This window comes from Hesperophylax consimilis, chromosome 14, assembly GCF_061612785.1.
Source record: "Hesperophylax consimilis isolate HC1 chromosome 14, BYU_Hcon_1.0, whole genome shotgun sequence".
Taxonomy (NCBI): Eukaryota; Metazoa; Arthropoda; class Insecta; order Trichoptera; family Limnephilidae; genus Hesperophylax; species Hesperophylax consimilis.
This window is the reverse complement of record NC_142849.1, coordinates 20,395,888-20,421,664: the sequence shown is the minus strand read 5'-3', so window position 1 is coordinate 20,421,664 and position 25,777 is coordinate 20,395,888. Positions and strand designations below refer to the sequence as shown.

At 32.2% G+C, this 25,777-nt stretch overlaps 1 protein-coding gene across 1 annotated transcript in view; it reads left to right on the top strand.

Moving 5' to 3' along the window:
* The first annotated feature begins 2,482 nt into the window (after positions 1-2,482).
* The window catches only part of LOC149418033 (soluble guanylate cyclase 89Da-like), a 215,621-nt gene continuing 192,326 nt past the window's right edge, over positions 2,483-25,777 (top strand). The window contains exon 1 of the mRNA XM_089639623.1: positions 2,483-2,706. Coding sequence (XP_089495749.1) covers positions 2,665-2,706 — 42 coding nt within the window. The 5' untranslated portion in view covers positions 2,483-2,664. The remainder of the gene's footprint in view (positions 2,707-25,777) is intronic.

The window sequence follows — 25,777 nt, the reverse complement described above, 5'->3', positions numbered from 1 at the left end:
TAACCCATTTTTAATTTCTCCTTGTTTCTTGTAGTAATTAAGTTGAAATGAAGTGTTACCTCAATAATTTGTGCGTATTATGATTGTTAAGAGGTAAGTACGAGTATTAAAAAAAACTGAATTTATATTTATTTATTTCTCGACCTTCCTGTCGATTCCGATTCACCCGCATAGCCAATCATATTCCGCCTCCAAAAACTCACCCTCACGTATACATTTACGGACAGGGCCTCGTACAAGTGTTAGTTTGAGTATCACTAAAGGAACGCACTCTAGTCGTACCTATTCCATTAAATTACGTTCCATTGACACGAATTATTTTCTCTTCTCTTACACCATCTTCGACTATCATATAAATTAATCCCTTTTGTATTTATACTTGGCCCTAGACGTTAATTATCACATCTGGCAATGAATAAATAATAACAATAAGATATCTTAGAACCTTGTTAATAACAAGAAATAATAAACCTTTTCGTAATCGGATCATTAATTGTTTCTAGCATCTGTCTATTAACTAAAATATAAAGCACTTTCTTTACAACTTTATTCTAAATGGACCACAAAGTTTTCACATTATTTAAATGAGCAAACCAAAAATTATTTTTGCTTGTTGTAGTTCCCCAAATGAATCTAATTTTTCCTTCTGATGGAATTGATAAGAAAAATTCTAATATCCAAATCTTTTCTTGGAAAGACAGATTCATTGGTCAAAATCATGCCTAGAAGTCGAACTTAGGCAAATTGGTGATAACCGTTTTCTTCCAAATCACATTTCTAGGAATTAACCTGTTCACTGTTTTACTTGTTCTTTGTCAGATAATACTGAAATATTTTCTTTATATAAATAATATATATATTCTGAATGTTTATTTCGGCTATTGTGAGGATATTCTACTGTATTCAATAAAATTTACTGATAAACATCTCAACCTCTAAGCTTACAGCTCCCATTCATGATATGAAATAATCACGTTTTTTATAATCGCAGGAATTGAGTAGGTACGCCACCTTCTTTTTTGATAATTTGTCATTCAAGATTTTTCGTCTATTAAACGAATTCTACGTACTCCTTCTCAAGAAATTACTTCGTAGCTTGATATATTTTTTAAGAAGTGAAATAAAAATATTTTTCCTGTTTATAAAACATCGGTTTGTTATCTCTGACTTTGCGACTAACATAAAGCTTTAATAAACTTTATGTATCGATTGAATATGGAATATTATATAATTTTGGGATTGTCTTCAACTGTTTTTTTAATAATTTAACCTTTAATCTTTTCTCAAGGCTTTCAAAAACAAAAGCTAATTTTTGTTGAAGTTTCCGGGAATATTTTCAGTGTTGCAGTAATCTCTTTTAATGTTAATAATTTTTTGAAATTGTAGAATTAAACAAGGGGTTAGTAAGAGATATTTGAGGTATTTTTTCGGATAACATATCTCTCGTCACAACTAGACTAATTTATATTAATTAATATTATAACTAATACCTGAAAATTATTGAAACTGAATCAATAATTTTTTGGATATTGGCAGTCACTTTTGAATTTGTGACCAAATCTTTACGTGCAATATAGTTGTGAATGAGGAATATTTGGAGCAGGTTGGTGAGTTGGTGTATTTAGGAAGTATATTTACGAGAGATGGGAAGGCTGGCAGTAATATTGAAAGAAGAGTAAATGCAGGTAACTCCGTTAATAGAGGGCTTAACGCAGTTGGCGCTAACAAAAAATTGTCAAAAAAAGCGAAGTTAGCAGTCCTCAATGAAGTACTGGTACCTACCCTGATGTATGGAAGTGAGGCATGTAACTGGCAGAGAAAGTATGAAAATAGACTGAATGCTGTTGAAATAAGATCCCTGAGTCGTATGTGTGGTAAAACCATATACTGCCACTAATGAACCAACGCCTTCAGAAAGCAGAACCTGTTACTGAAAAAATAAAAAAAAACTTAAAACTAAAAAAAATGGGAACTCAAGCAATAGGTACTACAAATAATCATTTCGTATGTGTGGTAAAACCATGTATGATCGTGTGAGAAATGTGGAGATCCGTAAAGATTGCAAGGCTGATGTAAGCGTAATGTGTAAGATTAAGAAAGGAACGCGAAAAAAGGAGTGTAAGGAGAATATATAATGCGAATGCGAATGGTAGCAGAAGTAGGGGACACCCGGCAGAAAGACATGGTAGACAAGTAATCAGATTACTCCAGTCGGGCCATGTCAAGAGTCAGAATAATAGAAGAGTATGTATGAATGTGAATAAGGCAAGGAGTGTGCCAAGACTGAGTTGTTTGGCGGTCCGTTCACTCTACCTACCCCTGCGGGGAAACGGCGTGACGGTTAGTTAGATAGGTCAATTGCAAACATAGATTGTGTCACGAAGCTTTAAAAAGTAATCTCTCATTTAAAAATAATATTATAAAATATCGTTTCTTGATCCTATGAATTCCGCAGTAAATAACCTTCTATTTTTCCAGATAGACCTCTACTTCCAAGCAGAACTGTTGTAGTGTTTTTTTTAATTAATAAGTGAACACGTCAAGTGCGAATTAAGGATCATTGAGTGTTATTGTTCCGAGTGTAATAAAATATAATTGAATCGTCCATTACGACTGGACTCAAGACATTAAGTGTATATAAGTGGGAATTAAAACAAACGCAAGATGTACGGAATGCTACTGGAAAGTGTTCAACACTTCGTGAGGGTAAGTCATTATTTTTTTTAATAATTTTGATTAATTTTCTCACTAAACTTTCCCCGTGTCTCTAGGTAAAAACTGATTTCCGGAGGAGTCGTGCGATTTCCATAAAAAATGGTTTCCTAAAATCAAAATTTACTATTATTATACATATTTTTATCTGAGTATAATTCATCAGTATATCACAAACATCAGACAATAAGGCAGAAGTAAAAAAAAGTAAAATGCTACATAATAAAGAATAAGATATTTATTTAATATCAACGGTATAAATATACCATAAACAATGATAACATGTCACAGTTAAAATAGTAGAAATATTTTTAAAAAAGAATTACAAATATATGTGGCATTTGATTGTGAAATGACATTAGAGAGTAAGTAAGTAAGTAAACAAGAGATACAAGTACATAAGTTTCTATAGTGCAAATAAGGTAGAATTAGATTAAATTAATATTGATTGAAAAGATTTGATAGCATAGCCCTCTTGTACCTACCTTGCGTGCAGTTAAATAGATCTGCCACATCTGCGTATCTATTACTAACTTCATGCAACCTAGGTACAAGCGAGTGTTTGGAATACTCAGTCCTGATATTGTTGCATTTAAACAAAATTTTAGAACGAGTAGCTCTCGTGGGTATATGAAATTCAATGAGGTTAATTAAATCAGGACTGTCTATACTACCAATTACAATTTTGAACATAAATATTAAGTTGGATATAATTCTTCGATCTGAGAGTTTTAATAAATTTAGATTTTTCATCAAGTAATTATAATTTATATTTTCAATGGGAATACCGAGTTTAAAATTAATGTGTCTTAGGAATTTATGTTGATTTTTTTCGATTGAATCTGAATGTAATTTGTAGTGGGGGGACCAGATCGAGGAGTTATATTCGACTTGACTACGAACCAGGGATGTATACAAAATTTTTAATGTTGAAATATTCCTGAAACCTCTGGAATTTCGAAGAATGAAGCCTAGCATTTTCATTCCTTTATTATTAATATTATTTATATGCAATATAAAGTTTAATTTAGAGTCGAAAGTTATCCCCAGGTCATTAATTTCTTCGACAGAGGTAAGGATTGAGTTATTGAGTTTATATGAATGAATGATTGGTTGATTTATTCTGTAAAATTTTATTGAATTACACTTATTTATGTTCAGATGAAGTTTGTTAAGAGAACACCAATTAATTAACCTGTCCAAATTATTTTGTAGACAGATACAATCTTCAGCGCTTTTGATTATTTTAAATATTTGGAATCATCTACGAAAAGTAACGCATTAATATCTTCATCAAATATATTTACAATATCATTTATAAACAGTAAAAATAATATTGGGCCTAAATGAGACCCCTGTGGTACACCACTGGTAGCTATAAATTGATTGGAAATGAACAAATTGATTTTTACAAGTAAAACTCTATCAGTTAGATAGCTAGCAAACCATTCTGAAAGTTTTCCGTCAATACCGAGCTTACGCAGTTTGATCAAGATATAGATGTAACAAGTTTTTAAAGGGTTTATATTAGTTATAAAATTGAATTAAATATTTTATTATAACTAAATAAAAAAAATAAGTGACCTTACTGTTCAAACGAATAACGCAGCGACAATTCCTTCACAGCTGTGTAAACTTGTCATCCTTCGGTCCAAAAATAACAAAATGTTTTTTTTAAATTTAGGCAGGATAGATTCCGAAATATTATTAAAACAATGTCATCTGATAATTTATTATGAGTGCCTAAATGTATCATCTCTTTTAATTCTTTTCTATTCGCATTTAGTATATAACATATACAAATAAATTAATACAATGTATATATTTTAAAGCTTGATATTACATGCCAAACAACAATTTGATATTACATACCAAACAACAATTTGATATTACATACCAAACAACAAAGTGAATGCCATGATTAGTTTCTTAGAACAGGCACTGCCTGGTTAGAAACTAATGTTGACTGGGCCATAATGTAATCTCTCCCGTATTGCAGCTTATCCTCAACGTATATTGTACGTGTAATATTGTTACATATCATTGTGCACATATCCATTATCCATGTATACATTATTTGGCCTAATGTAACTTATAATTTTTCTATTTGAAATGTTCAATAAAAAGTATGTGGTCGTAAGAGCGCTTTAGAAGTGGCTATATCACAATTGTTTCGGGATTAATAACATAAATAAGTGTAAGTACTTATTATCCAGATCCCCCATTGATTAAAAAACAGGCTTTTATTTAACACGCGCACCCGTGAAAAATCACGGGACAGTCACTTATATTTCGTCGAAACGTTTTCCACTACTATCACGCTAGTAGTATTGTGCGGGAACCCGATTTGGTAGTTTCTAGTTTCTCTGAATTCTCAAGAAACCAATTGCAATTTTTTTTTTCAAATAATTCAAAGCAAAACTTTAAGGACGGGTTGTTTCGGAGAATTTGAACAATTCATCAAATTTCAACGTTAATTTGTGAGTTCTGTGAAAGTCCTATTCAAGTTCTGATATTATATCATTATAGGTTAGTTGCTTGACAAAACTGAAATAATAACAGAACTAGAAAATATCTTTCACAGAACTCGCAAATTAACGTTGAAATTTGATGAATTGTTCAGATTCTCCGAAACAACCCGTCCTAAGAGTTCATTGTACTGGATTTCAAGACAGAGACTCAGCTCATATTTGAATTTTTAATGCTTCTATATTTTCTCAAAAATATTCCATTACCATTGGTTCAAAAGCACTTTGCTGAGAAGCGTTTTTTTATGTGGAAATTTAAAAACAGATTTCCAGAAACTGAAAATTTTCAACAAAAGGTTTCCGGAAGCTCTTAGAGACACGCTGGTTGATAGTACTGCTAATAGCCATCACAAATTTCATCTAAAGGTTCCTGTCAGCCGAGGCGCGACGGTTCATCTCCGTTAGGGTGCGTCACTTTCAAATTAAACTTTTGAGTAGGGCTACGAATTAGAGCGCAAATGATGCGTTTTAAATAAAAAATACTGGAAATTCCTTTATAAAAAATGGGCTTTAAATCTCTCAAATGTCTTTAAATTTTTCTAAAGTCAAAAGAGATTTTTTTTCGTGTACAATGTTTAATGGCAATTTAAATTTCCTACGCCGTAACTTAACTCAACCTAGTTTTTTAATGACTTTTCTAGACTTAGGCCTTTATCTGTACTTTTAGTGACTTTATATCAGTTTTCACTACTGCAAGTAGCTTATATAAATTTCAAATGGAACATTTTGGTCCTTCGATACAGATATTCATACTTGACGAGATAATAATGAAAAAATGTTTTTATTAATGACTATTTTTATGAATTTTTCATTTATTATTATGTTCCGTTTTAATAGATATTTGTTTATTTGATAATTAACTTTTTACCCAACGTAAATTTTTAAATCTTTTTGTCGTTTATTAATTAACAAACTATTATTATTCTGTATCGGAGCTAATACTCAAATATGGCCAAGAAATAAAATCGTCTCGCAGGCAAGACACCCAAAACTGCGTTTAAGTAATAAATGTTCTTTACGACGAAGTTTCAGCCAATTATATAGGTCGGTTTACTGTAACCTTATACTTATTAAATTTTATGACTCGCATGAAGAAGTATGCATTGTTGCAGTGCATTGCTTAACTTTATGCTGGATCGCTGATAATACGATATTAGAAGAAATGTATTGCTTACAAATTTGATTATAGCTGAAGTTCCCGTTGCCCGGATTTTGACAGAATTTTTCGATCAGAAATAAACAATAATTTTCCTAACATTTCGAACGTCAAATGTGAAAAAAATCATCAAAATTGTGCTTTAAGGGTAGGAAAAGGGGGTCGGGTGGTTTTTCAAAAACGAATGTAAATAGTGACCTTACTCATGTTTGGAAGTTCAAATGCTTTTTTCTGCTTGATAGTTAAACTAGCTTAAGCCCCCCGCATACCCGATTTCTACCGATTTATAACAAGAAGTCTCGTTAAATATTTTTCGTTAAGTTTTTAAGTTCCAAAAAAGTAGTTTTGAAGATAATATCCATACATTTGCTATGTCGAAACATTAATTATATGACATACCTTCCATAGAAAAAAATCTCAAAGTAATCGCCGAAAATTATTAAAAACACGTTTGTCTTTCTATTTAATAATAATAATAATAATAATAATTGGATAATTTGTAGAGCGCCGTTTTTGTGAAAAATCACCTCAAGGGCGCTGTACAATTTATTTCCTAGGATCTACATTTGTTATTTAAGCCAACTGTGCCAACACGAGGTTCGTCATCCGTTCAGGTATGTGTCTGCCGCCAATATAGCGCTGACATATGTCTGCTGCCAATAAAGAGCGCTGACACAACATCCTCACATAGATAACAAACCTTGGCAGCACCGCTGTGACGCTCGACAAAGACAGAAGATGGAGACTCTGCTGCAAGAATTCTAGATAACGAAGGAACTGTAGCAGCTGCTGCAGCGAGAGAGACTACCCCGTCCACCAACTGTGCCAGCACGAGGTTCGTCATCCGTTCAGGTATGTGTCCGCTGCTAATATAGCGCTGACATGTGTCTGCTGCCAATAAAGAGCGCTGACACAATATCCTCACATAGATAACAGACCTTGGCAACACCGCTGTGACGCTCGACGAAGATAGAAGATGGAGACTCTGCTGCAAGAATCCTAGGTGGCGAAGGAACTGTACCAGCTGCTGCAGCGAGAGAGGCCACCGCGTCCACCAACAGTGCCAGCACGAGGTTCGTCATCCGTTCAGGTATGTGTCTGCTGCTAATATAGCGCTGACATTTGTCTGCTGCTAATAAAAAGCGCTGACACAATATCCTCACATAGATAACAGACCTTGGCAGCACCGCTGTGCAAAATCACCTCATTCTAGTCTATTTTAGTCTCTCTAGTCACTTCCTAGCCATTCATGCCACTTAGTGTATCCTCTCGACCCTTTTAGACTCTTTCCTAGCTCCAGTACCTAAATAAAATCCAGCAAAAAATAATTACAATTCTTTATTTTGTCGTGATCCGACGATTTCACACCTCTGTCTCAGACCTTTAGGGCTCGCTTATCGCAGGCTATCATAAGCAAAATCTTGAACCAAAGTCAAAGTGAAGTGTATGTGTTTCATCTGTAACAAAATACATAAACAAAAACAGAAAATAAAAACAAAAACTTTAAATAAAATATGGCTTATCTGTTTTCTAGGTAGATATCCTCGGTTGAAGAGGTCCCGTAAATCCCGATACCACTTGACACTTGAGGGGTCAGGTATAAAATCTTCGACTGCATTGAGAATCTTTGTTCTAGCTTCACTTTCAAAATTTAATCGGTTTAAAATGCTATAATAATTGCAAATTCCGGCTAAACGGTAGAAGTTACGCGCATTTCGTGAAATAAGAAGGTAAGCACTATATAAAACACGGATGCTGAACATTTTTCAGCGATCTCTTAACAAGGGAAACCTTCTGGAAGGATTAAACAAACCGGAGCGGTTAAAACACGTCCGCTCTCGTAGGAACTCGTAGGAATTCACTGTGAATCTTTAAATGCAAGTTATTGATAAAAAAATAACTTTAGTTCGCCTCAGCACAGGTAACCTTAGTGAGAAGGACCAAGAAATACAATTTAGTATACATATATTTAATATCATATTTTTTACAATGGTCAAATTAAATAGTCGCTTTAATAAAAATTAAAAAAAAACGAAAGCATTTGTCGAGAGATTTTTGGTCTATTTCAAACGAATCGTATTTAATTAAATATTTTCACCATTTTCGCTTAATTAACATTCGTATTTCCATATCTCCTTTTCAAACCATATTTGAACGCATTCTTGACCGGGTTTTATGCCGAGTTTTTCAAAATCAGATGTAGACAGTGACCTTCCTCTTGTTTAGAAGGTCAAATTTCGTCAAGCTCGGAATAAACTGCAGTTATTTTAAACAAACTCACACAAACGCTTTATTCCAAATATAAAATTTCCGGAAAAAATCATCACAAATAAAAAATAAATTGTCTGCAGTGTGAATAGTGAAGTATTTAAAAACCCATTATATGCGTTAGTAGCACGATTAAAAAGATTAGTAGAGTACCGAAAATACGTCAAAAAGATTTTGCTGTGAAAACCCGTATTTTTCTTAAATTGAATAACACCACCTACCGCTTAAGATTACGAAAAACACATCTTAATAAAGAGAAACAGGTGTTTGGTATTAATTAAAAACGTAAATTGTTTTTCTCACCACTTTTGTAAGAGGTATTAAAATGTCCACCGCCCGGACATATAATTGAACACAATGGCACATTAAAGAATGTCGTTATTATTTTATCGTTAATTAAAGACGTTAAAATGTCGTAATGGAGACCTTTTACGGGCACGACTTCTTTGTGGACTCAATTAATTGCTAATAAGCTGAATGTGCGAGAGTGTTATTATTTCGCCTAAATCATTTATGGAGTACTACATTGCAGGTTACAAATGATTGCTTGATGACTGATGAAAATAGAAACCTACAATAATTTCAATTTATTGAAATTAATCGCACTGTCATTATCAGATTAATGTTGTTGCAAATCAAAAGTATCTGATGAGTAAAAATGAATGCCGCCAACGGGAATTGAACCCGTACCTTCTGATGTCCGGTCAGGTGCTCTCGACCACTGAGCTATGTCGGCTTATACACGCCAAATAATTATTTGTTGTGTTGGAAATAATAAATATTTCATGCGACTAATTATTGCTATATGTAAAAATTGTGCTAAATAATGTTATGTGCTAGTTCAGTGGTTGGCAAACTTATTGGCCAAAGAGCTAAATATGTACATTACAACGATTCAAAAAAATTCTGATAGCTAAATCTGTTTTTTAATTTAGTAAACCTTTGTTATAATTCCAGACCTTCATTAAATTACGGGTACACTGAATAAAATGTGATTTCACACTTAATAAATATTTATCCGTTGATAGACAATAATATGAAAGTAAGGTACCTATACATAAATTTAAATCATGTCAATGACTGGCAAACACTTAATGCGAACAATGTCCTTTCATCTTTTTGGAAAATGTCAGTAAGTCAGGTTTTTATGTTGTTGTTTTAAATTTTAAGCATGATTCCAGATTCTCATCGATAAGACGACTTCTCAGTTTACTCTTGATAAAGTTCATGCTTGAAAAAGATTGTTCGCATGAATATGCAGAATCAAAAAGGGAAAAAACAACAAACGCGAGTTTTTTCAGCTGATCGTAAGAGTCAGGAATACTATTCCAGACGTTGAAAATGGTCATGTCTCCCTTCTCCAGGTCTTTCAAAACAGACCACTTGTGTTGTGAACTAAGATCACACTTGTCCAATATTTCCAAATCAATACAAAGACGTTGAAATTTAGAGCTCCATATTTCCTTGTTTTTTTAAATCTTGCAATTGTATTTCAAAGTTACCAATGTCAATAAGAGGATTTTTGACGAATGCTAAGGTCGCTTTGCGGTTTTTAAACTTCTGAAACCTGCTGAGAAATGCTTCCCTCATTTTTAAGACTGGGCGCATACATACGTTTTCCGTATTCGATTCCCGAATTCGTTTTCCGTATTCGGACATCCGAATGCACGGAATCAGTAGAAAATACATTAACTGCCGCACACGTTCGTTTTAGTTCCGAACGGAACAAATTCCTTACGCACGTTCCGAATGCAAGCCGACGCGTTCGGAGAAACCGAATGGAAAAAACCTAATGACGTCATGTGGAACGCAGCTCTTGCATACATTTTGTTTGTGTCGACGCAAACGTTCGGAAATTTCCTGTCAGTAATTCAGTGTTGCCAACGGGTCTTGACTTGATAATATCGCCGTTTCTCATACATAAGGTAGCGTAAAGTAGCCGAATTTGCTGTTAGGTTAGGTGAAAATAAAAATTTCGTGGGGGGGTGGCTAAAGAATTTCAAAAAAATAAAATTTGTCCCCAGAAAAAAAAAAAAAATCATGGGGGGTGGCTAGAGAATTTCAAGAAAATATAAAATTTATCCTCAGAAAAATAAATTTCATGGGGGGGGGGGAGGGTGGCTAGAGAATTTCGGGACATGTTTAAAATGGTTTTTTTTTGAAGTAGCTTAATTGGCGACCAGTCGCCTCTTAGATTTTTTCGGCGCCGATTCTCACTCTGAGTAGCCTAAATGGTGATATATCGCCCTTGTTGGCAACACTGGTTCTGACGTTTATACATTCCGAATGAAGAAAAACGAACGTTTGCGCTAGTCTCACGGAATTTCGAATACGGAAAACGAATTCGGAAATCGAATACGGAAAACGTATGTATGCGGCCAGCCTTAAAATTGTTGTTTTGAAATGGTGTTTGTCAGTAGAGGAATTATTTCAGGAGTTTAAAAATAGCAGAGCGACCTTAGCATTTGTGCCAGAGCCGCACTCAAGGAGCCAAAGAGCCGCATGCGGCTCCGGAGCCGCACTTTGCCGACCACTGTGCTAGTTTATAGTAGTATAGAAAATACACAACTTAAAAATCAACCCGTAAAAAGTAAGTCATTTTTTCTCCATAATACATCTTCTTTAAAGCGTCTTTTAATACATAAAAATATAGAAACAAAATCTATTTTTCGGTTTGATTTAGGATTGTGCTTGTGATTAACTACCTCACCAAATGCCGATCGGGTAGGATCGACTTTTATTTATATGCTGCAATTGCCTTCCGATTTTAGAGAAATGCTTTTATGTCCGCGCGTGTGTAAGTAATTGCCAACAAAATTTGATAGACTGGATTGTCTATCTGCCGTGTTTTAACTTCATAACGACATCCGAATGTCGGTATGTGGGTTAATTTCAACTTCCAAAATTTGCATTCATTCATTTCCTAAAACAAAAGTGAAGTTCAAATAGATGGATTTAAAAATGAAACAATCGACAACCGTGTAGCCATCAATTAAATTGGAATTGATTGTTTGGAGGTATAATTTGTGTGCATTATAATATAGATGTTTCTTTCCTCGAGTTTCGGTCGAATTTATAATTGCGCGTCCTCGATGTGGGCGATATTCTGGTACCCTGATAACTCGGCTTGAGAGATATTTACGTTCGTCAGGTGGGTAGATTTCCTGCCACCCCAGTCTAACTCGTAACATTCCTTATATACTGAAATACCGGCACATAGGGAATAGGGTAGGTGTCCGTGCCCGGGCTTGCATTCATTTGATATTACTCCAGGCATCCTAGAATTCAGAAAATGCGAGTATTATGGTAACATACGTTCATTAAATGTCGCCCTTCTTACAGTTGTACCGCGACGATCACATTTACGCTGGTGGCTACCTCTTGAATTTAGGGAACGGATTATCACGTTTACTCTCACACAATATAACCGAAATTTGTATGGTTAAACGCTCACAATAGCATTGAAACATTTTGGCTGCTTTTACAAAACTATGATTACAGGTGGAATGCTATCTGATGCCTTTTGGTTTTAAAAACAAAATAATGACTGACTTATTCTAGCTCGATTTTATTAAGTGTATTGACATTTTTTAGATAACTAATTGCACTGTTTTTGATTAAAAAGTCATTTGAAACGCAAGGATTCTGGGTCACAATAGATTAATGCAGTTGTCCATCCTCTCCGTGATCCCTTACGTGGTAGGTGAAATATGAAAATAAATTGATGGTCAATTCGCAGGATGGCGTAACAACTAGCTTAGAAAATTTGCTGAAAGTATTCAAAAACTTTACGCCACAATTTTAGAGAGACAAATTTTCTGTAGATATTTTAAACAAAACAAATAATAATAATTCAATTTGGTTAGGGCTCTAGAAGTGAAATATGGGTATTCACCATTGAAATTTATAGGCACCACTGTTTGACAAGCGAATGAAAAAAATTCTACCCTTTGTTCTAATTAATAAAGTTTGAAAGTTATGCCTAAATCATCCCACTTATAATAACGAGCGCCCTGTGAAAGTAAGCCACATTACCACATTTTTAGAATATCAAAAAAATGTACCGTTCAGCGAAAATTGTACTTTGCTATTTTAATGCATATGGGGAGGGAAATTTATTCCGAATTTTCAATTTATTTGATCTTTTTGAAATTTTTCTTCATACCCATAAACTAGTGGCATAAGCGGAAAACTGTTGAATCTACATCACAAGACGATTTTGTAGAATATATTTTTTTTAGTTTTAGCTTTCGCTTTCGAATAAATCGATTCGGAATTTGGAATCTTTTAGGTCAAATTATAAAAATATATCGGTCGCTATGGGAGTTAATGTCAGCTGATTAATGTCTTTTATAGCTCCACAATTTTTTTCAACCCCTTTGTTGCTGCAGCAAATGAATAAAAATTAAAATGAAAAACTAAATATTCAGAACGAAAAAAAATAAGTGTTTGTGGTTCTCCATATGTTGTATATTTACCAGTTTTCCGCTTGTAACACTAGTTTCCGGATACCCCGTATATGGGTTAAGCTTCGTCTCTCGGGAAAAATAGGGATTTTGACGAAGATTGGATTAATATTTCGGTGGAGAAAGGAATGAGGTAACTAGCCAGGGGTAGCCCAAAGCCTGTGCGAGCTAAGAACGAAATATCATAGATTGTACACCCCAGTAAAGACCAACATAATTGTGCTTTGTATTTGTTATAGTGTTTGTGTTAGATATTTTTTGCCGAATATAATAATTGTATCGCCACAAAATTAACAACGGACAAATTGAATAATTCCTTATTTTTTATAAAAGTATTACATACAATATATGGATTATATTAGTAGCTAGGTATTTAAGTACCTACATAGAAATCTTATGATTTCAGAAGAAATTATAGTTTTGATTTATTAAATATGAAAAATATTGAAACATATTTATTTGGACGCGAGGTCTACTGTTGTTGACACAAAAGTTGACCATATCTAGTAATAGTTTTATCGCAATTTCTTTTCTTTTGTTTATTCTATGCCATAAAAAGTTGACCATCAAACACAGTGTCCTGAGGTAAAGTGCACTGACGTCGGGAGGTGATATTACATGATATTGATTTGAAATATATTTTTACATCCAAGAGTAAAAGTAAAAAAGAATTTTTAAAGTAAGGAGTACTTTTTTGAAAATCAAACTTTTTAAGTTAGCTTCAGCTTTCAAGAGTTAAATTACTATATTTATAACACATATCATTTGGAGTCGCCTCTACATATATCCGCTATACACTGTATCACTAATTTCCACGTGGATCCATGACGTATTATATCTTTTGCCAGTGGTGTCGTTTTCTAACTAGATGATAATGCACTAACTTTTGAAACACGTTTGTGATATTAGTTGCTGGATTTATTTAAAAATAATTTATTTAATTTCAAAGGCAGTAAATAATATAAATATTGTACTATTCCCATCAAAATTTGTTGGTGTATTTTTCGGCAGGCAATTTTTGAGGAATTTGATAATAACTCTAGCTGGTTTACCCACTATTTACAATGGTGTGCTAAAATATTAACGTTTTATTATACTAGTTACACTTAGAAAATATGTTGTTGTACCGATCAACCAAGAATTTTGATGGTTGTGTCCAATTAAAAGTTAATTTAATTGTTCCCTTATATTTTTTTCCAGGAATCATTGAACGTTTAAGTGTTTATTTGAGTGGTTTTTTAAATAAAATATTTATCAAAGTTATAAACTATATTATCTTCATTTATCTCTTTCGTTATTTTGTCATCATTGTTTTTTGAAATTTCACAGCAATTTCGGTTTACCACACTAAAATACATTTACCTATAATATAAGTATATATACCACCATAGAAAAAATATATATTTTAACTTTATATTTTAACTTTAAAAGCCTACTTCATAAGACTTATTTATGTAACCTTCATTATAGTTAGCATTAAAAAAAAAAACAAAGTTAACGAGGCTTATTTTCCGTACCTAATCTGTATGGAAAGATGACCTGCATGGAATCTGTAGGAAAAACGTAAAGTGTAAAACTGTCATAGAAACAAGATTCCGTTGAAGGTGAGTTCTATAATATTTTGCACCGCTGGTTATTGGTTTTCGGTTAATGGAATGGCGGATGTCGTAAAAAAATCAACTACGATGATGCATAGTAACTTGACTACTAACCGTTAATACGACTTTTTTTCTGGTGAGTGCCTACATATTTACGTAAAAAAATTTTATGAAAAAACTACAGTCTTTCGGCTCAACTCTTGAAGATTTATTTTTTATTTACTAATTTTATTTTGGTAATTTTTACATTTAAGGTTACAAATTACTAATTAATTGTTACATGTATATATGCTATGTTTTCTCCCGCTTGATGTGACTCTTACACAACATCTTGAACCTTCCAATTGGTGCAGACGTTTTTCCGGCAGCGCATTATTGTATTACTGTGTGTGAACATACTGTTTTTATTTAGTTAAGGAATGTTTAAGTGCTTTTTAAAAAATAAGGAGTTTTAACATCGTTGATGTGGTAACAATGATTTTTTTAATATCCTGTTTTTAGAGTCAAATGTTATAATCCACTTTAATCCATTAATGGGGGTTATGTAAAAATCTTTTTATTATTTATTTGTTTTACATATTGTAACACATTTTCATCAACTGAGGGATCAAACATATATATTTATTTAAAATAAATTATTTGTGATAAACAAAATAGAAATTTGATATTCTTTTCAGTCGTTTTACTCGGCGTGCGGATTGTGCTCTTCATTTTAAAAGTAAATTTTTACAGGAATGAAGAAAAACGATTACAAAAGGCACTCGTAATAGTTTGAAAAATAATAAAGTATCAAATGATAGAATATAATGCCCATAATAAATACACCGCATTGAATTTTTAATGTAGCTACACTATTAGAACGCGGTAAGCTTCCGCGGATCAGATTCTGTAGTTTTATTTAGAGCTTGGGGACCATCGGAGGTCTATTGGAGGTATAAAGTAGCACGTAATTTTTCGCTTAATGTCTCATCTAAATATATGTATATATTTTTTTAGTTTTTGCTAGAGCAATCCCGATGAGTTACAAAACTCATTGTACGACGAGAGGAACTTACAATACATAGGTGGGAGTTAATAGGTACAATTTTACATTGGTATTTTGTTCAAAAATATTAGTTTCACATACGAAACAGTACAAAAATATCATAATTATAAGTTTCCCATACAAAACATTACACAAATAGAAAAAGGGAGGTTGAGTAGAACAAACAAGAAGAAACAAAAAAGGAAACAGACAGGGATATACACATAAGCATAGAGCCTAGGTAGGAATTTAGAAGAAGTTACTTACCCACAATAGATTCAATTCAATTCACCCAATAGTTACCTCATTAACTAACTCACGCTGTGTTTGTGACAAAATTGATTATGCGCAAAATATTAAATATCTCGGTTTAACTGTTGACAATAACTTAAAATGGGATCTCCAAATCAACCTAATTACAAAAAAAATACGGAAACTCTCTTACATCTTCAAAACAATTCGAAACATTATGTCACTACCTCAGCTAAAAAATATATATTTTGCACTCTGTCAAAGTATTCTTATGTATGGTATTTCAGTATGGGGAGCAGCAGCAGAGGCTCATCTCAAATCACTTAAAATTAATCATAAAACAATAATCAGAATTATGTTTAGAAAGCCTTATCTACATCCGACAGAACAGCTAATGATCAACAATAACCTATTAGACATAAATAAACTATTCATAAAGAAGATCATCTACAAAAACTGCATAAAAATATCACCACACTTCATAACTCACTCGCAAAACACAAGAGCAAACACACACAATCAACTACAAGTACCATATATCAAATCGAATTTTGCAAAAAAACATGAATCTTACTTGGCACCACATATATTCAATAAGTTTGTAGCCCAAACAAAGACCTACGTCGCATCTAATAATTTGAATTGGGTATTCAAAAGATTTTTAAACTGGTTGAATGTCAAAGAAAGAAGAGAGATAAGTAATATTCTTAATATCTAAAATTATATATTTTCTTTTTTGTACTCTGTTTTTAAATTCTGATTTTCCTCTTATTTTATTATTATTATTTTTACTATAATATAGATATTTCTTTTTTTTTTTTTCTTTACCACTTATTTGTTCTTATGTAATTAGAAATTGTTAGTTACCAGCCTCAGAACAGACTTTGTCTAGTGAGGAGGGTAAGGAGAAAAATCATGTATGTACATAACTAATAATAAATAAACGCCCGGGTTGCCGGCACTGAAATTGAAATTGAATGAATTTATTACATTTAACTAATTTGTTAGATTTAATAATAAAAAAAGAAAAAAAAATGCAAAAACCAATTTCACATTTTTACATTAATATGAAATCGAGATAATGATAGCTAATGATCATAACACATAATATTTCTACACAAAACCGAGAACCTTAAAAACAATTAAAATTTTGTAACGAATCTTTAATTTGAAATCTTAAGCTTCCCATAAAAAATCCAACGTCAAATCCAGCCATAATATCTACTTAATTACACTTGGCTTTCAATATTATATACCATATTCTTCAACACGTGTAAGTTCCAATCTGACATTATTCTCGGAACTTAACTTTGTGTATTCTTATCCCGTCAATTTCTAGGAAAATGTAAAATAATAATAACATCCTCTCTTATACAAATATTTCCGTTCAAATTTCCAGACAAATATTGTTTATAAAGCTCTATTCAACTATGTAGTTCTTTTTATTTTTCGCTTTATTTAGTAATTCAAATTATTCATAATATTTCTTCTTCAGTTTGCCTGTGACAGACCACGTTATAAGAGCGCTATATTATCTTGGTTTGGCTTATTTTAGCATATCGCTCGCCATAATTCCGATTCATAGTGTAGGGCGAGCGATATGCTGACATAGGCCAAGTCATGATGCGTATAGCATAATGTGTCGCTTCCCTTAACCTTTTTACTTGATTAATTTTTGTTACTTGATATTTTATTTATTTATGTTCAATATACTTTTTTCACTTCCATTTTTTACTTAGCATGTTTTCAGTGAAAAAGTTAACTCGAGTATAATGAAACCAATTTTAGACTTTGTTCCAATAGTTTATTTTTTGTTTATCAAACCGGTTTCAAACAATCACACCAATCTTCAAGCTGTTTGTTTGTTTGTTTGGCTGATGTTTAAAATTGGTGTCATTGTTACGATGGAATTCCACCAAGAATTTAATTAGATGCAAAAATAGAATTATTTTAACTGTAGCAGAAATTTGTTTGTATGAAGCAATAATATATATGGACTGTGAACTTCGGTGCCATGAAATTTGCACAGATTGTTCTATCTGCAATATACCACTACCACTTGTAACGTCAATTTCATCATTGAACTTTGTAAAATCATTTTAAATACTATTTGACTTATATTTTTTCGACAATTGTTCAATAAGAAATGTATTAAAAATACTGATTTCGGTTGTTTGTCTGTATCTCCAGATCTCTATATAGAACTTGATTTTGCTTTGAATATTTGGGATCATTATAAAAAATGAAAATGTTTATTTAAAAAAATTCAGACAAGCGATAAAGTACCGAACTGTTATATAATATTTTAACAGAAAACTATTTTAATTGTCTTTTAAAAATTGAAATAATAATATTCCGTGATTTTTCAAGGATCTGCGCTAGTATATAAATAAAATTATGATATTAATTAAATATTAGCAAATTGAACAAGACCAGATTTTTGCACTACGTTCGCACGTCATAATTAAAAGTGACATATGTTTTTGTACTCACGTACAAAAGGGAAATTATATGATTGAGAATATTCGTATTCTCTCATAAAATACTGTAAAAACGTAACGCCTGTGATTGTACAAACAATTATTTCCAGTTAAACCTGAAATATTTATGAAGGGTGCTGTTGAAAATAATAACTAATTCAAATTCAGAATCTGTCAGTGTTTTATTACGAGACGTGAGTTGAGTTGAATTGCCACCCTCCCCCCTCCCCCTCCCTCCTTGGCCGGTTTCAAGGGCCAAGGCAGAGGTAAATTTATACCGAAATTAAAACAAGGTAGGTCGTGATTCGTAACAATCCTTAATATTAATAGCGGCACTTGGCCTCAATTCGTATTCTTAAGGTGCTTTACGATATCACGATATTGTGTAATGGCTTTAATTATTGCAATCGATATTCCGATAAAGATGAAAAATGGTCGTTTAGAGCAAAAGTTTATAATTTAATTTTTAGTATTAGAACAGTGGCGTGACTTGTTGAGTGTCGTGACTTTTGTTAGTTTTAACGGTTTTTCAGAAAACAAGTTTAAATTAGCTATTTGTTTTCTGTTTTTTCTTCATGTACGAGTATCTACGATTATTTGCATGGAGGAATTTGGAATAATATAGCACTACCTACATAAAATAAGTATTGTGTTATCAATGTTAATCGTTTGTAACAAATTTAAAAAAAAAATCATATGAAATTTTTATCGTTGTATTAATATAACTATATTCTGTGATCAGGCGTAAAATAGATTTGTTGAATTACAAAATTGCTTCATGACAGTTTATATTAATATTTATAATAAAAACTACTCACTAAGTACTGTGTAACTATTTACACAGTACTTAATTGCTTATTTATTCTGTGGTCTTGTTATTTATTAAACTCATTGTATAATTTTTTTTGTAATAATGCAATACATACTTATATCCTTTACATTGTTTTTTATACCTACCTACTATTATAACTTTATGGTTTTTGTACTCTTTTGTAACAACTTAACCTTAATAATGTATCTACAAGTAGTGGCGGCTGGTGACTTTTGGGTTTTTTGGAGTGCTGATATTTAAATAAAATTGCATTATTAATGTTCTTTAACTGACAACGATTTTTTTTTATAAAATTCGATATTTTGTAGGAAGATTTTCAGGAAATTTCAGTTCGGCCGCACGAATTTCCTGAAAAAGTATACAAAAATCGAATTTTCAACTATAACAACATCAATAATGCTATTTTTTGTAATATTAGAACTCTAGAACATCTAAAATTCATGCCTTCATGTCACGATATATAAAAATTTAAAAAATCAATCCCTTCATGTTTCAGGATCGAATATAGTTTAATAAACGATTTTTAATGATGCTTCGTTAATTAAAATTGATAAACTCATATTAAACCTCAAGCAATAATAAGTTTGATGTGAAAGGAACAGACACACAATTTAATACATAAGAGTCAGAAATATTCGTTGTCCTGTTCTCTCTATTCTTCTCAATAGCATGGAAACCCGGACACTAGAACGAGCATTGACACGTAAGATAGAGAACCCTTTGAAATGTCTATAGAAGCATCCTAAAAATACCCTGAATAGATAGGGTTACTACTCGGTTATATCCGGAATGGCGTCAAACACAAAATCCAACTAATAATTCGTTGAAAGATTGAAGGATAACGTGGTATATGAAAATGCTGCATTAAATCTCATGAACATAGTGAGTAGATTGTTTATCTCCCTGATAATAGTCACCCTCCCATAGGACAGGGAAAAATATTGCCCTCTGTGTTGTTGGTAGAAAACGAGGCTTAACGTGAATTCTTTTTATTTCCGTATTTTATACCTGGGACAGTGTAATTTAAATCATTAAACCCTTTAAATTTATCCAATTTACATGTTAATTATTACGAACTTCTTATCTAAAAGACTTAACCTCAAGTAGTTATTATTTATCTAAAGGGACTTATTCTATAGCCGGGACTCCGATGAAAAATTTTGAAGATAAGTTGAATTAATTATCCTTTTGCTGAAAATTCCACCGAATAGATTTCCATACAAATGCTTTTACCGTTTTCTCTACTTTCGTCAATATTATTTATTGAACATAAATGTAGTTAAATTATTTAAATAAATATATAAAACTCGACTCAAAGAAAATTGTAGCTATTTTAAACAATGGAACTGTTCTAGAACTTCGTAATTTAAGGAGTTAGTTATTTACTACAGCGTTTATTTAAACTTTCATAAGCAGGCTTCATAAATATTTTCTATGACAAGCACAAGTTCACTTATTAAAACATAAGGCAAACTTCATTATTATAATTACTATTAAAAATTTGTAATTTGTTGAGGTAATTTTTCACAAAATGATTTCATTTTTCGGGCAGTAACAAAAATACTAAATTTCGTCGTCTGTGCGTAACTCTGGTTCAATGTTTTTAAATTTAAGTGTTATTATCAAAGCGTTAAAGTACCTATCTACAATATAATATTTTAACAGAAACTTATTTATCTGTTATTTTTAAAATTGATTTGTCAAGAATTCTCTTGATTTTCACGAATCTGCCTTAGTTATCAATATTTTTTTACTAGTTGAAATCCCCGCGTTGCCAGGGATTTTTACAGAATTTTTAAAAAGTTTATGAACACATTTGAGCAAAACCTCATAAATCTCGGAATAAAACTGTAGATTTGTATGAAAATCAAATCCACGCCACGCGGCCACCCATCTACCACAGACACTCATCTTTATATAAAAAGATTAATTTAGTGTAAACTGCTTGGAATACGACATGCATTCATACCAAATTTGTTAATTATAACATGTCTGTTAACAAATTTGTGTTTGAATAGATAAACGTTAAAAATTCGAGTAATTCTATTCTCGTGTATCGATTCGAACCTTACCCCAATGTTTGTGATATTGCCGAGGCGCCCACAAGTAGCGAAGTAACACCCCTTAAGGTTTGTGCAAGCGAATATAAAACTTTTGGGTCACCCAACACCGCATGCTCGAAGTAACCTTGCTCAGATACTATGCGCTAACTTTTCCGTGGGACTGGTTTCTAACCCTTAACTACCGTTGTAATAAAACATTTTCTTAATGTAAAAGTAAACTCAATTTATCGAAATTATCTGAAGAGCCAAAAAAAATTCTCCTTTTATTGCATAAAAATTGTTAATCGAAGATTGGACTGCCCTGACGCCATACATTGGTTGTTCTTGCATGTACCTCCAAAACATGCTAGACGGAATTATGTTATTTGATAATAATAACTTCATCTTCAATTCCGTTACGGAGAGAATACATAGACTGGTCAATGAACTAATACATAGATGTCAGTGATATTTTAGATTATAATTTTGATACATTCAAAGCCAAATCAGTTCAACACCTTTTAGTCAATTTAATAACGTGTATTCTATACGTATGCTAAGTGTTCACAATTTCGTTTAATTTTTAATCATTTTTATTACTCGTATACAAATTTCAAGGTTTCTTCAATGTTAGTGTGAAAATAACTAAAAAAAATATTATATTAAATGCTTTATTTATGTTATTCTGTTGTTTTAAATTCAATTTATAATCATTATATAAAATCCCAATAGGACGATACTAAATAAATCAATAATAATAATAATAATAATAATTTTTCAAACTAAAAGCACGGGACAACAACTCAAGGAATTACTAACATTTTTATAATATTTTAAGCCAGGAAGGGCGGCAACTTTCTCTGCTACATCAACAAGGATTATCTTGTATTAAATTGATGTTTTTATTTCTTCCAAATATACCATATAGATATAAAGCATTAAAAAAACAATAAGATTTATGTAACTTGATATCATTAACATTATCAATTTTTTTTTATTGTTTTTTTTTATGACTTGTTAGATTTTTATAATATTTGAAAGCTCTTACCATGATCTTCTCTGCAAGTATTTTGAACTGCTACGAAACTTCTAAAATGAGCTTTTTCGTAATCTCCCTAAAAGTGACATATTTGCTTCTTCGTTAGTCACGTAGTAATAATTTGTCCCTCTCTAAAAACAGATCCACTGAGCGAGGTTGAAAAACCGGCCATAAAACGTCGGCGGGTTTTGATAAGGGTCAGTACTCAAGAAAATTTAACGTCTGCCATATTTAATCACAAAGAGGAAATAAAAATCCGGGTTAGGGTTCCTCTGTTTCCGTAGTTAAATCTTTACAGTTTTTGGATTGGTTGTAACTTAACCTCTGGGGTGATATTTCAAAGAAAATATTTATCAAACGAAAGCCTCGACAATTTGACCCATTATCAAAAATACAGAAACGTGAGTTAGTTATTTACTAAAGCATTTATTTAATCTTTCATGAAACAGGCTTCATAAACATCTTCTATGACAAGCACGAGTTTACTTATTAAAACATAAGGTAAACTTCATTATTATAATTACAAGGACTGTTTAAAATTTCCCTGGATTAATTATAAAAATCGTGCTTATAGTTTCCCCTTGGTCGCTAAGAGTCAAAACTTCGTCATCAAAAGTTCTTTTGGTGGAAAGTTTTTAATTTAAGTAATTTGTTTTTGGTCAAAGGAACAAACTCTAGCCAAGAAAATAAGACGAAATTTCCTGTTTTAAGGAGTAACGCGATATTCTGTTTTGATTTCGAAGAACGAATAACAAATCTCGAGGGACTCGAAATTTTTAAACTCTTGAAAAAATAATTTTATGGTGTTTTTCGCGTAGGCGAGAACTGAGAACTCTACCGCTTTGGAAGGAACCCAATCGTCATAACGTGAAGTTGCAACACTTTATTAAGACTAGGCTTAATCCAATAATAGCTTCATGCGCTCCATCTAGTTTTTTATGCTGTATCTCACATATAAGTGAATTATAAAACCTAATAAAATAATGGTGTTCTATCAGCCTCCCTTTATACTTCATTCCGCTATTCACATCTTTTCGACAAATTTTACTTTTGGTTTTGTATATGTGCACATCAATAGCGAGTTGTTCTATTAAGAAAATTGTCTTCATTTTCTTTTTGTGTATTTCTTATCGAAAGTTCAATACAATTAATGTTTTTTTTATCTAGCTACTTTAGATTCAGTCACTCAAAACAACGCCAACGGCAAAGCCAAACTTCAATAAATTGATTTTTTACTTGGCTTGTTTGGCAGGTCAACACGATACTATTTCTCTTTTATATTATGAAACCATATAAAATATGTGGTTCTTCCTGTTTTGTATGGTGGTGGTCAGAGGGGGACTTTTGGGTCTGCAAGCCCGTAGCCAGGACTTCAGGCATGCCCTGTGGACATCGTATTTATTCTGCCGGGGAAAGAATGGAGCTGGCATTATTGACCATAAGTTTAATGGTCTGCACATTTCTCCATTCACACAATCGATTCTCAAGGCCCCATCTGTGCATCATGTGGGCACAGTGACTGTGGAAGGACCTTATCTTATAGGTGGCGGATCAGAGTTTACCAGGCGGTGAATACACAGGCTGTCTCTCAGTGGAGTCATGCTTGAGATGGACAGTCTATCCGGAGGAGCCTCTCTCCTTCCATCCAGAAGGGTTTTCGGGACTTTTGGCGGTACGCAGGGTGAAAGACGACATCATCATGCAAAGTTATTGCGCTTTTTTTTTTATGCGCTCACAATTGATTTCATAATAATTTAACAGTAATTGTGTTGTATTAAATTCAAAATAAGTTAATCCTTGCCTTTCTCCAAATAAAAATCCAACCGAGCTTTAAATTTGTTTATATTAGTAGAATCGATGGTGTATTGTGGAAGTTTGTTCCATATATCCAGTATACAAGGAAGTGTTTTCTAGGATTGGATGCACAGGTGTTTTGTTAATTATTTTTTAGTGTGGACGGAGATTTATATTTTTGTTGGTGGAGAAGATTGAACTATAATTTCTAGAGCAAAATTTCACTCAATAATACTCAATCAACTAACCCAATTACAGCTTAGATGTGGTGAAATATAACTTTACAGATGTTTTTTTTTTTTTTTTTTTTTTTTTTTTTTTTTTTTTTTTTTTTTTTTATTAAGGAGAAAAAACAGATACAGATATCAATTGACAAAAATATATACGAAACATCAACTAGAGAATTCACCTGCATCCAAACTATTTCTCACGAATTAACTTAAACAGCAGAAAACTTTTACAAATATTTTCACTTATAAATAGGGGAAAAATATATACATAAGAATATTATTTTACAAATAGAGATATGAAAGAAATGCGCAATATCCTTAAGAATTTACAAATTATTTTTGAAAAAATTTAGAGGGTAAAACAAAAAAAATATATATATATAAATAGATAAACAATGTTAAACAGAAAGTAAAAAATATATAAATATATTTAAACGAAGTATGTCTAAGTTGTTTACTTTGAACTTTGTAGGAAAACAGTCTTTATTTTTCTACTAAAAGTAGTGCGTGTATCAAAAAATAAGTCAGAGTCCCTGAGGTTTTGATTCTGATTAAGTGATTCGCACATTCTTCTGATTGGATCCCTGACACCAGCATTTGTACGCGTCCTGCTAATGTGGAATAAGTCGTTAAGCCTTGTTACTCTGGGTGGTACTTTGAAGTTTATCAATTTCAGTAAGTCGGGACAGTCAATAACGTTGTTACAGATTTTATACAGAGTCATGAGATCAAGGTATGTTCGCCGGTTAGATAGAGTGGAGACAAAATGTTATTATGTTTGTATTTTTTATTTTATGCGGAATATGATGGCATGGTGTTAATACTTCAGTGAGATTTTTTCAGGCTTTTCATGTACTGTGCGGGTACCCAAGCAATACTGAACAAGCTTATTGAATTGAATTGTTCTCATCCCATATCCGCTTAAAAAATAAATAAATTTAATATGAAACTTTTTGGCGTACCAACATCAAACTCTTCTACCGGCACTTTGTTTGGCATTAAATAGGTACATATATGGAATGGTCAGTTTTGTACGTATCTACTAATTTATCATTCCGTTATATGACGTAATGAAATCTTCCTTCGAACCGTGGGATTTGAACTGTTTGCTGATCCAAACGTAAGTTTTATGAAAAAGGGAAATAATATATTTTTTTAAATCAGGACGTACGTTATTCCAAAGTTTTCTATATTGAAAATCTTATTAGATTTTTATCTTTTTCTTAAATGAAAAACTTTCAGTACGGGGTGTTGTTTTAGAGAGGGTTAGAAAATGGGAAAATACGTGGAAATAACATGAAAACTTTGCAGCTATATAACTTCGGTGCAAGAATTTTAATTCGTTCCCGTCTGCCA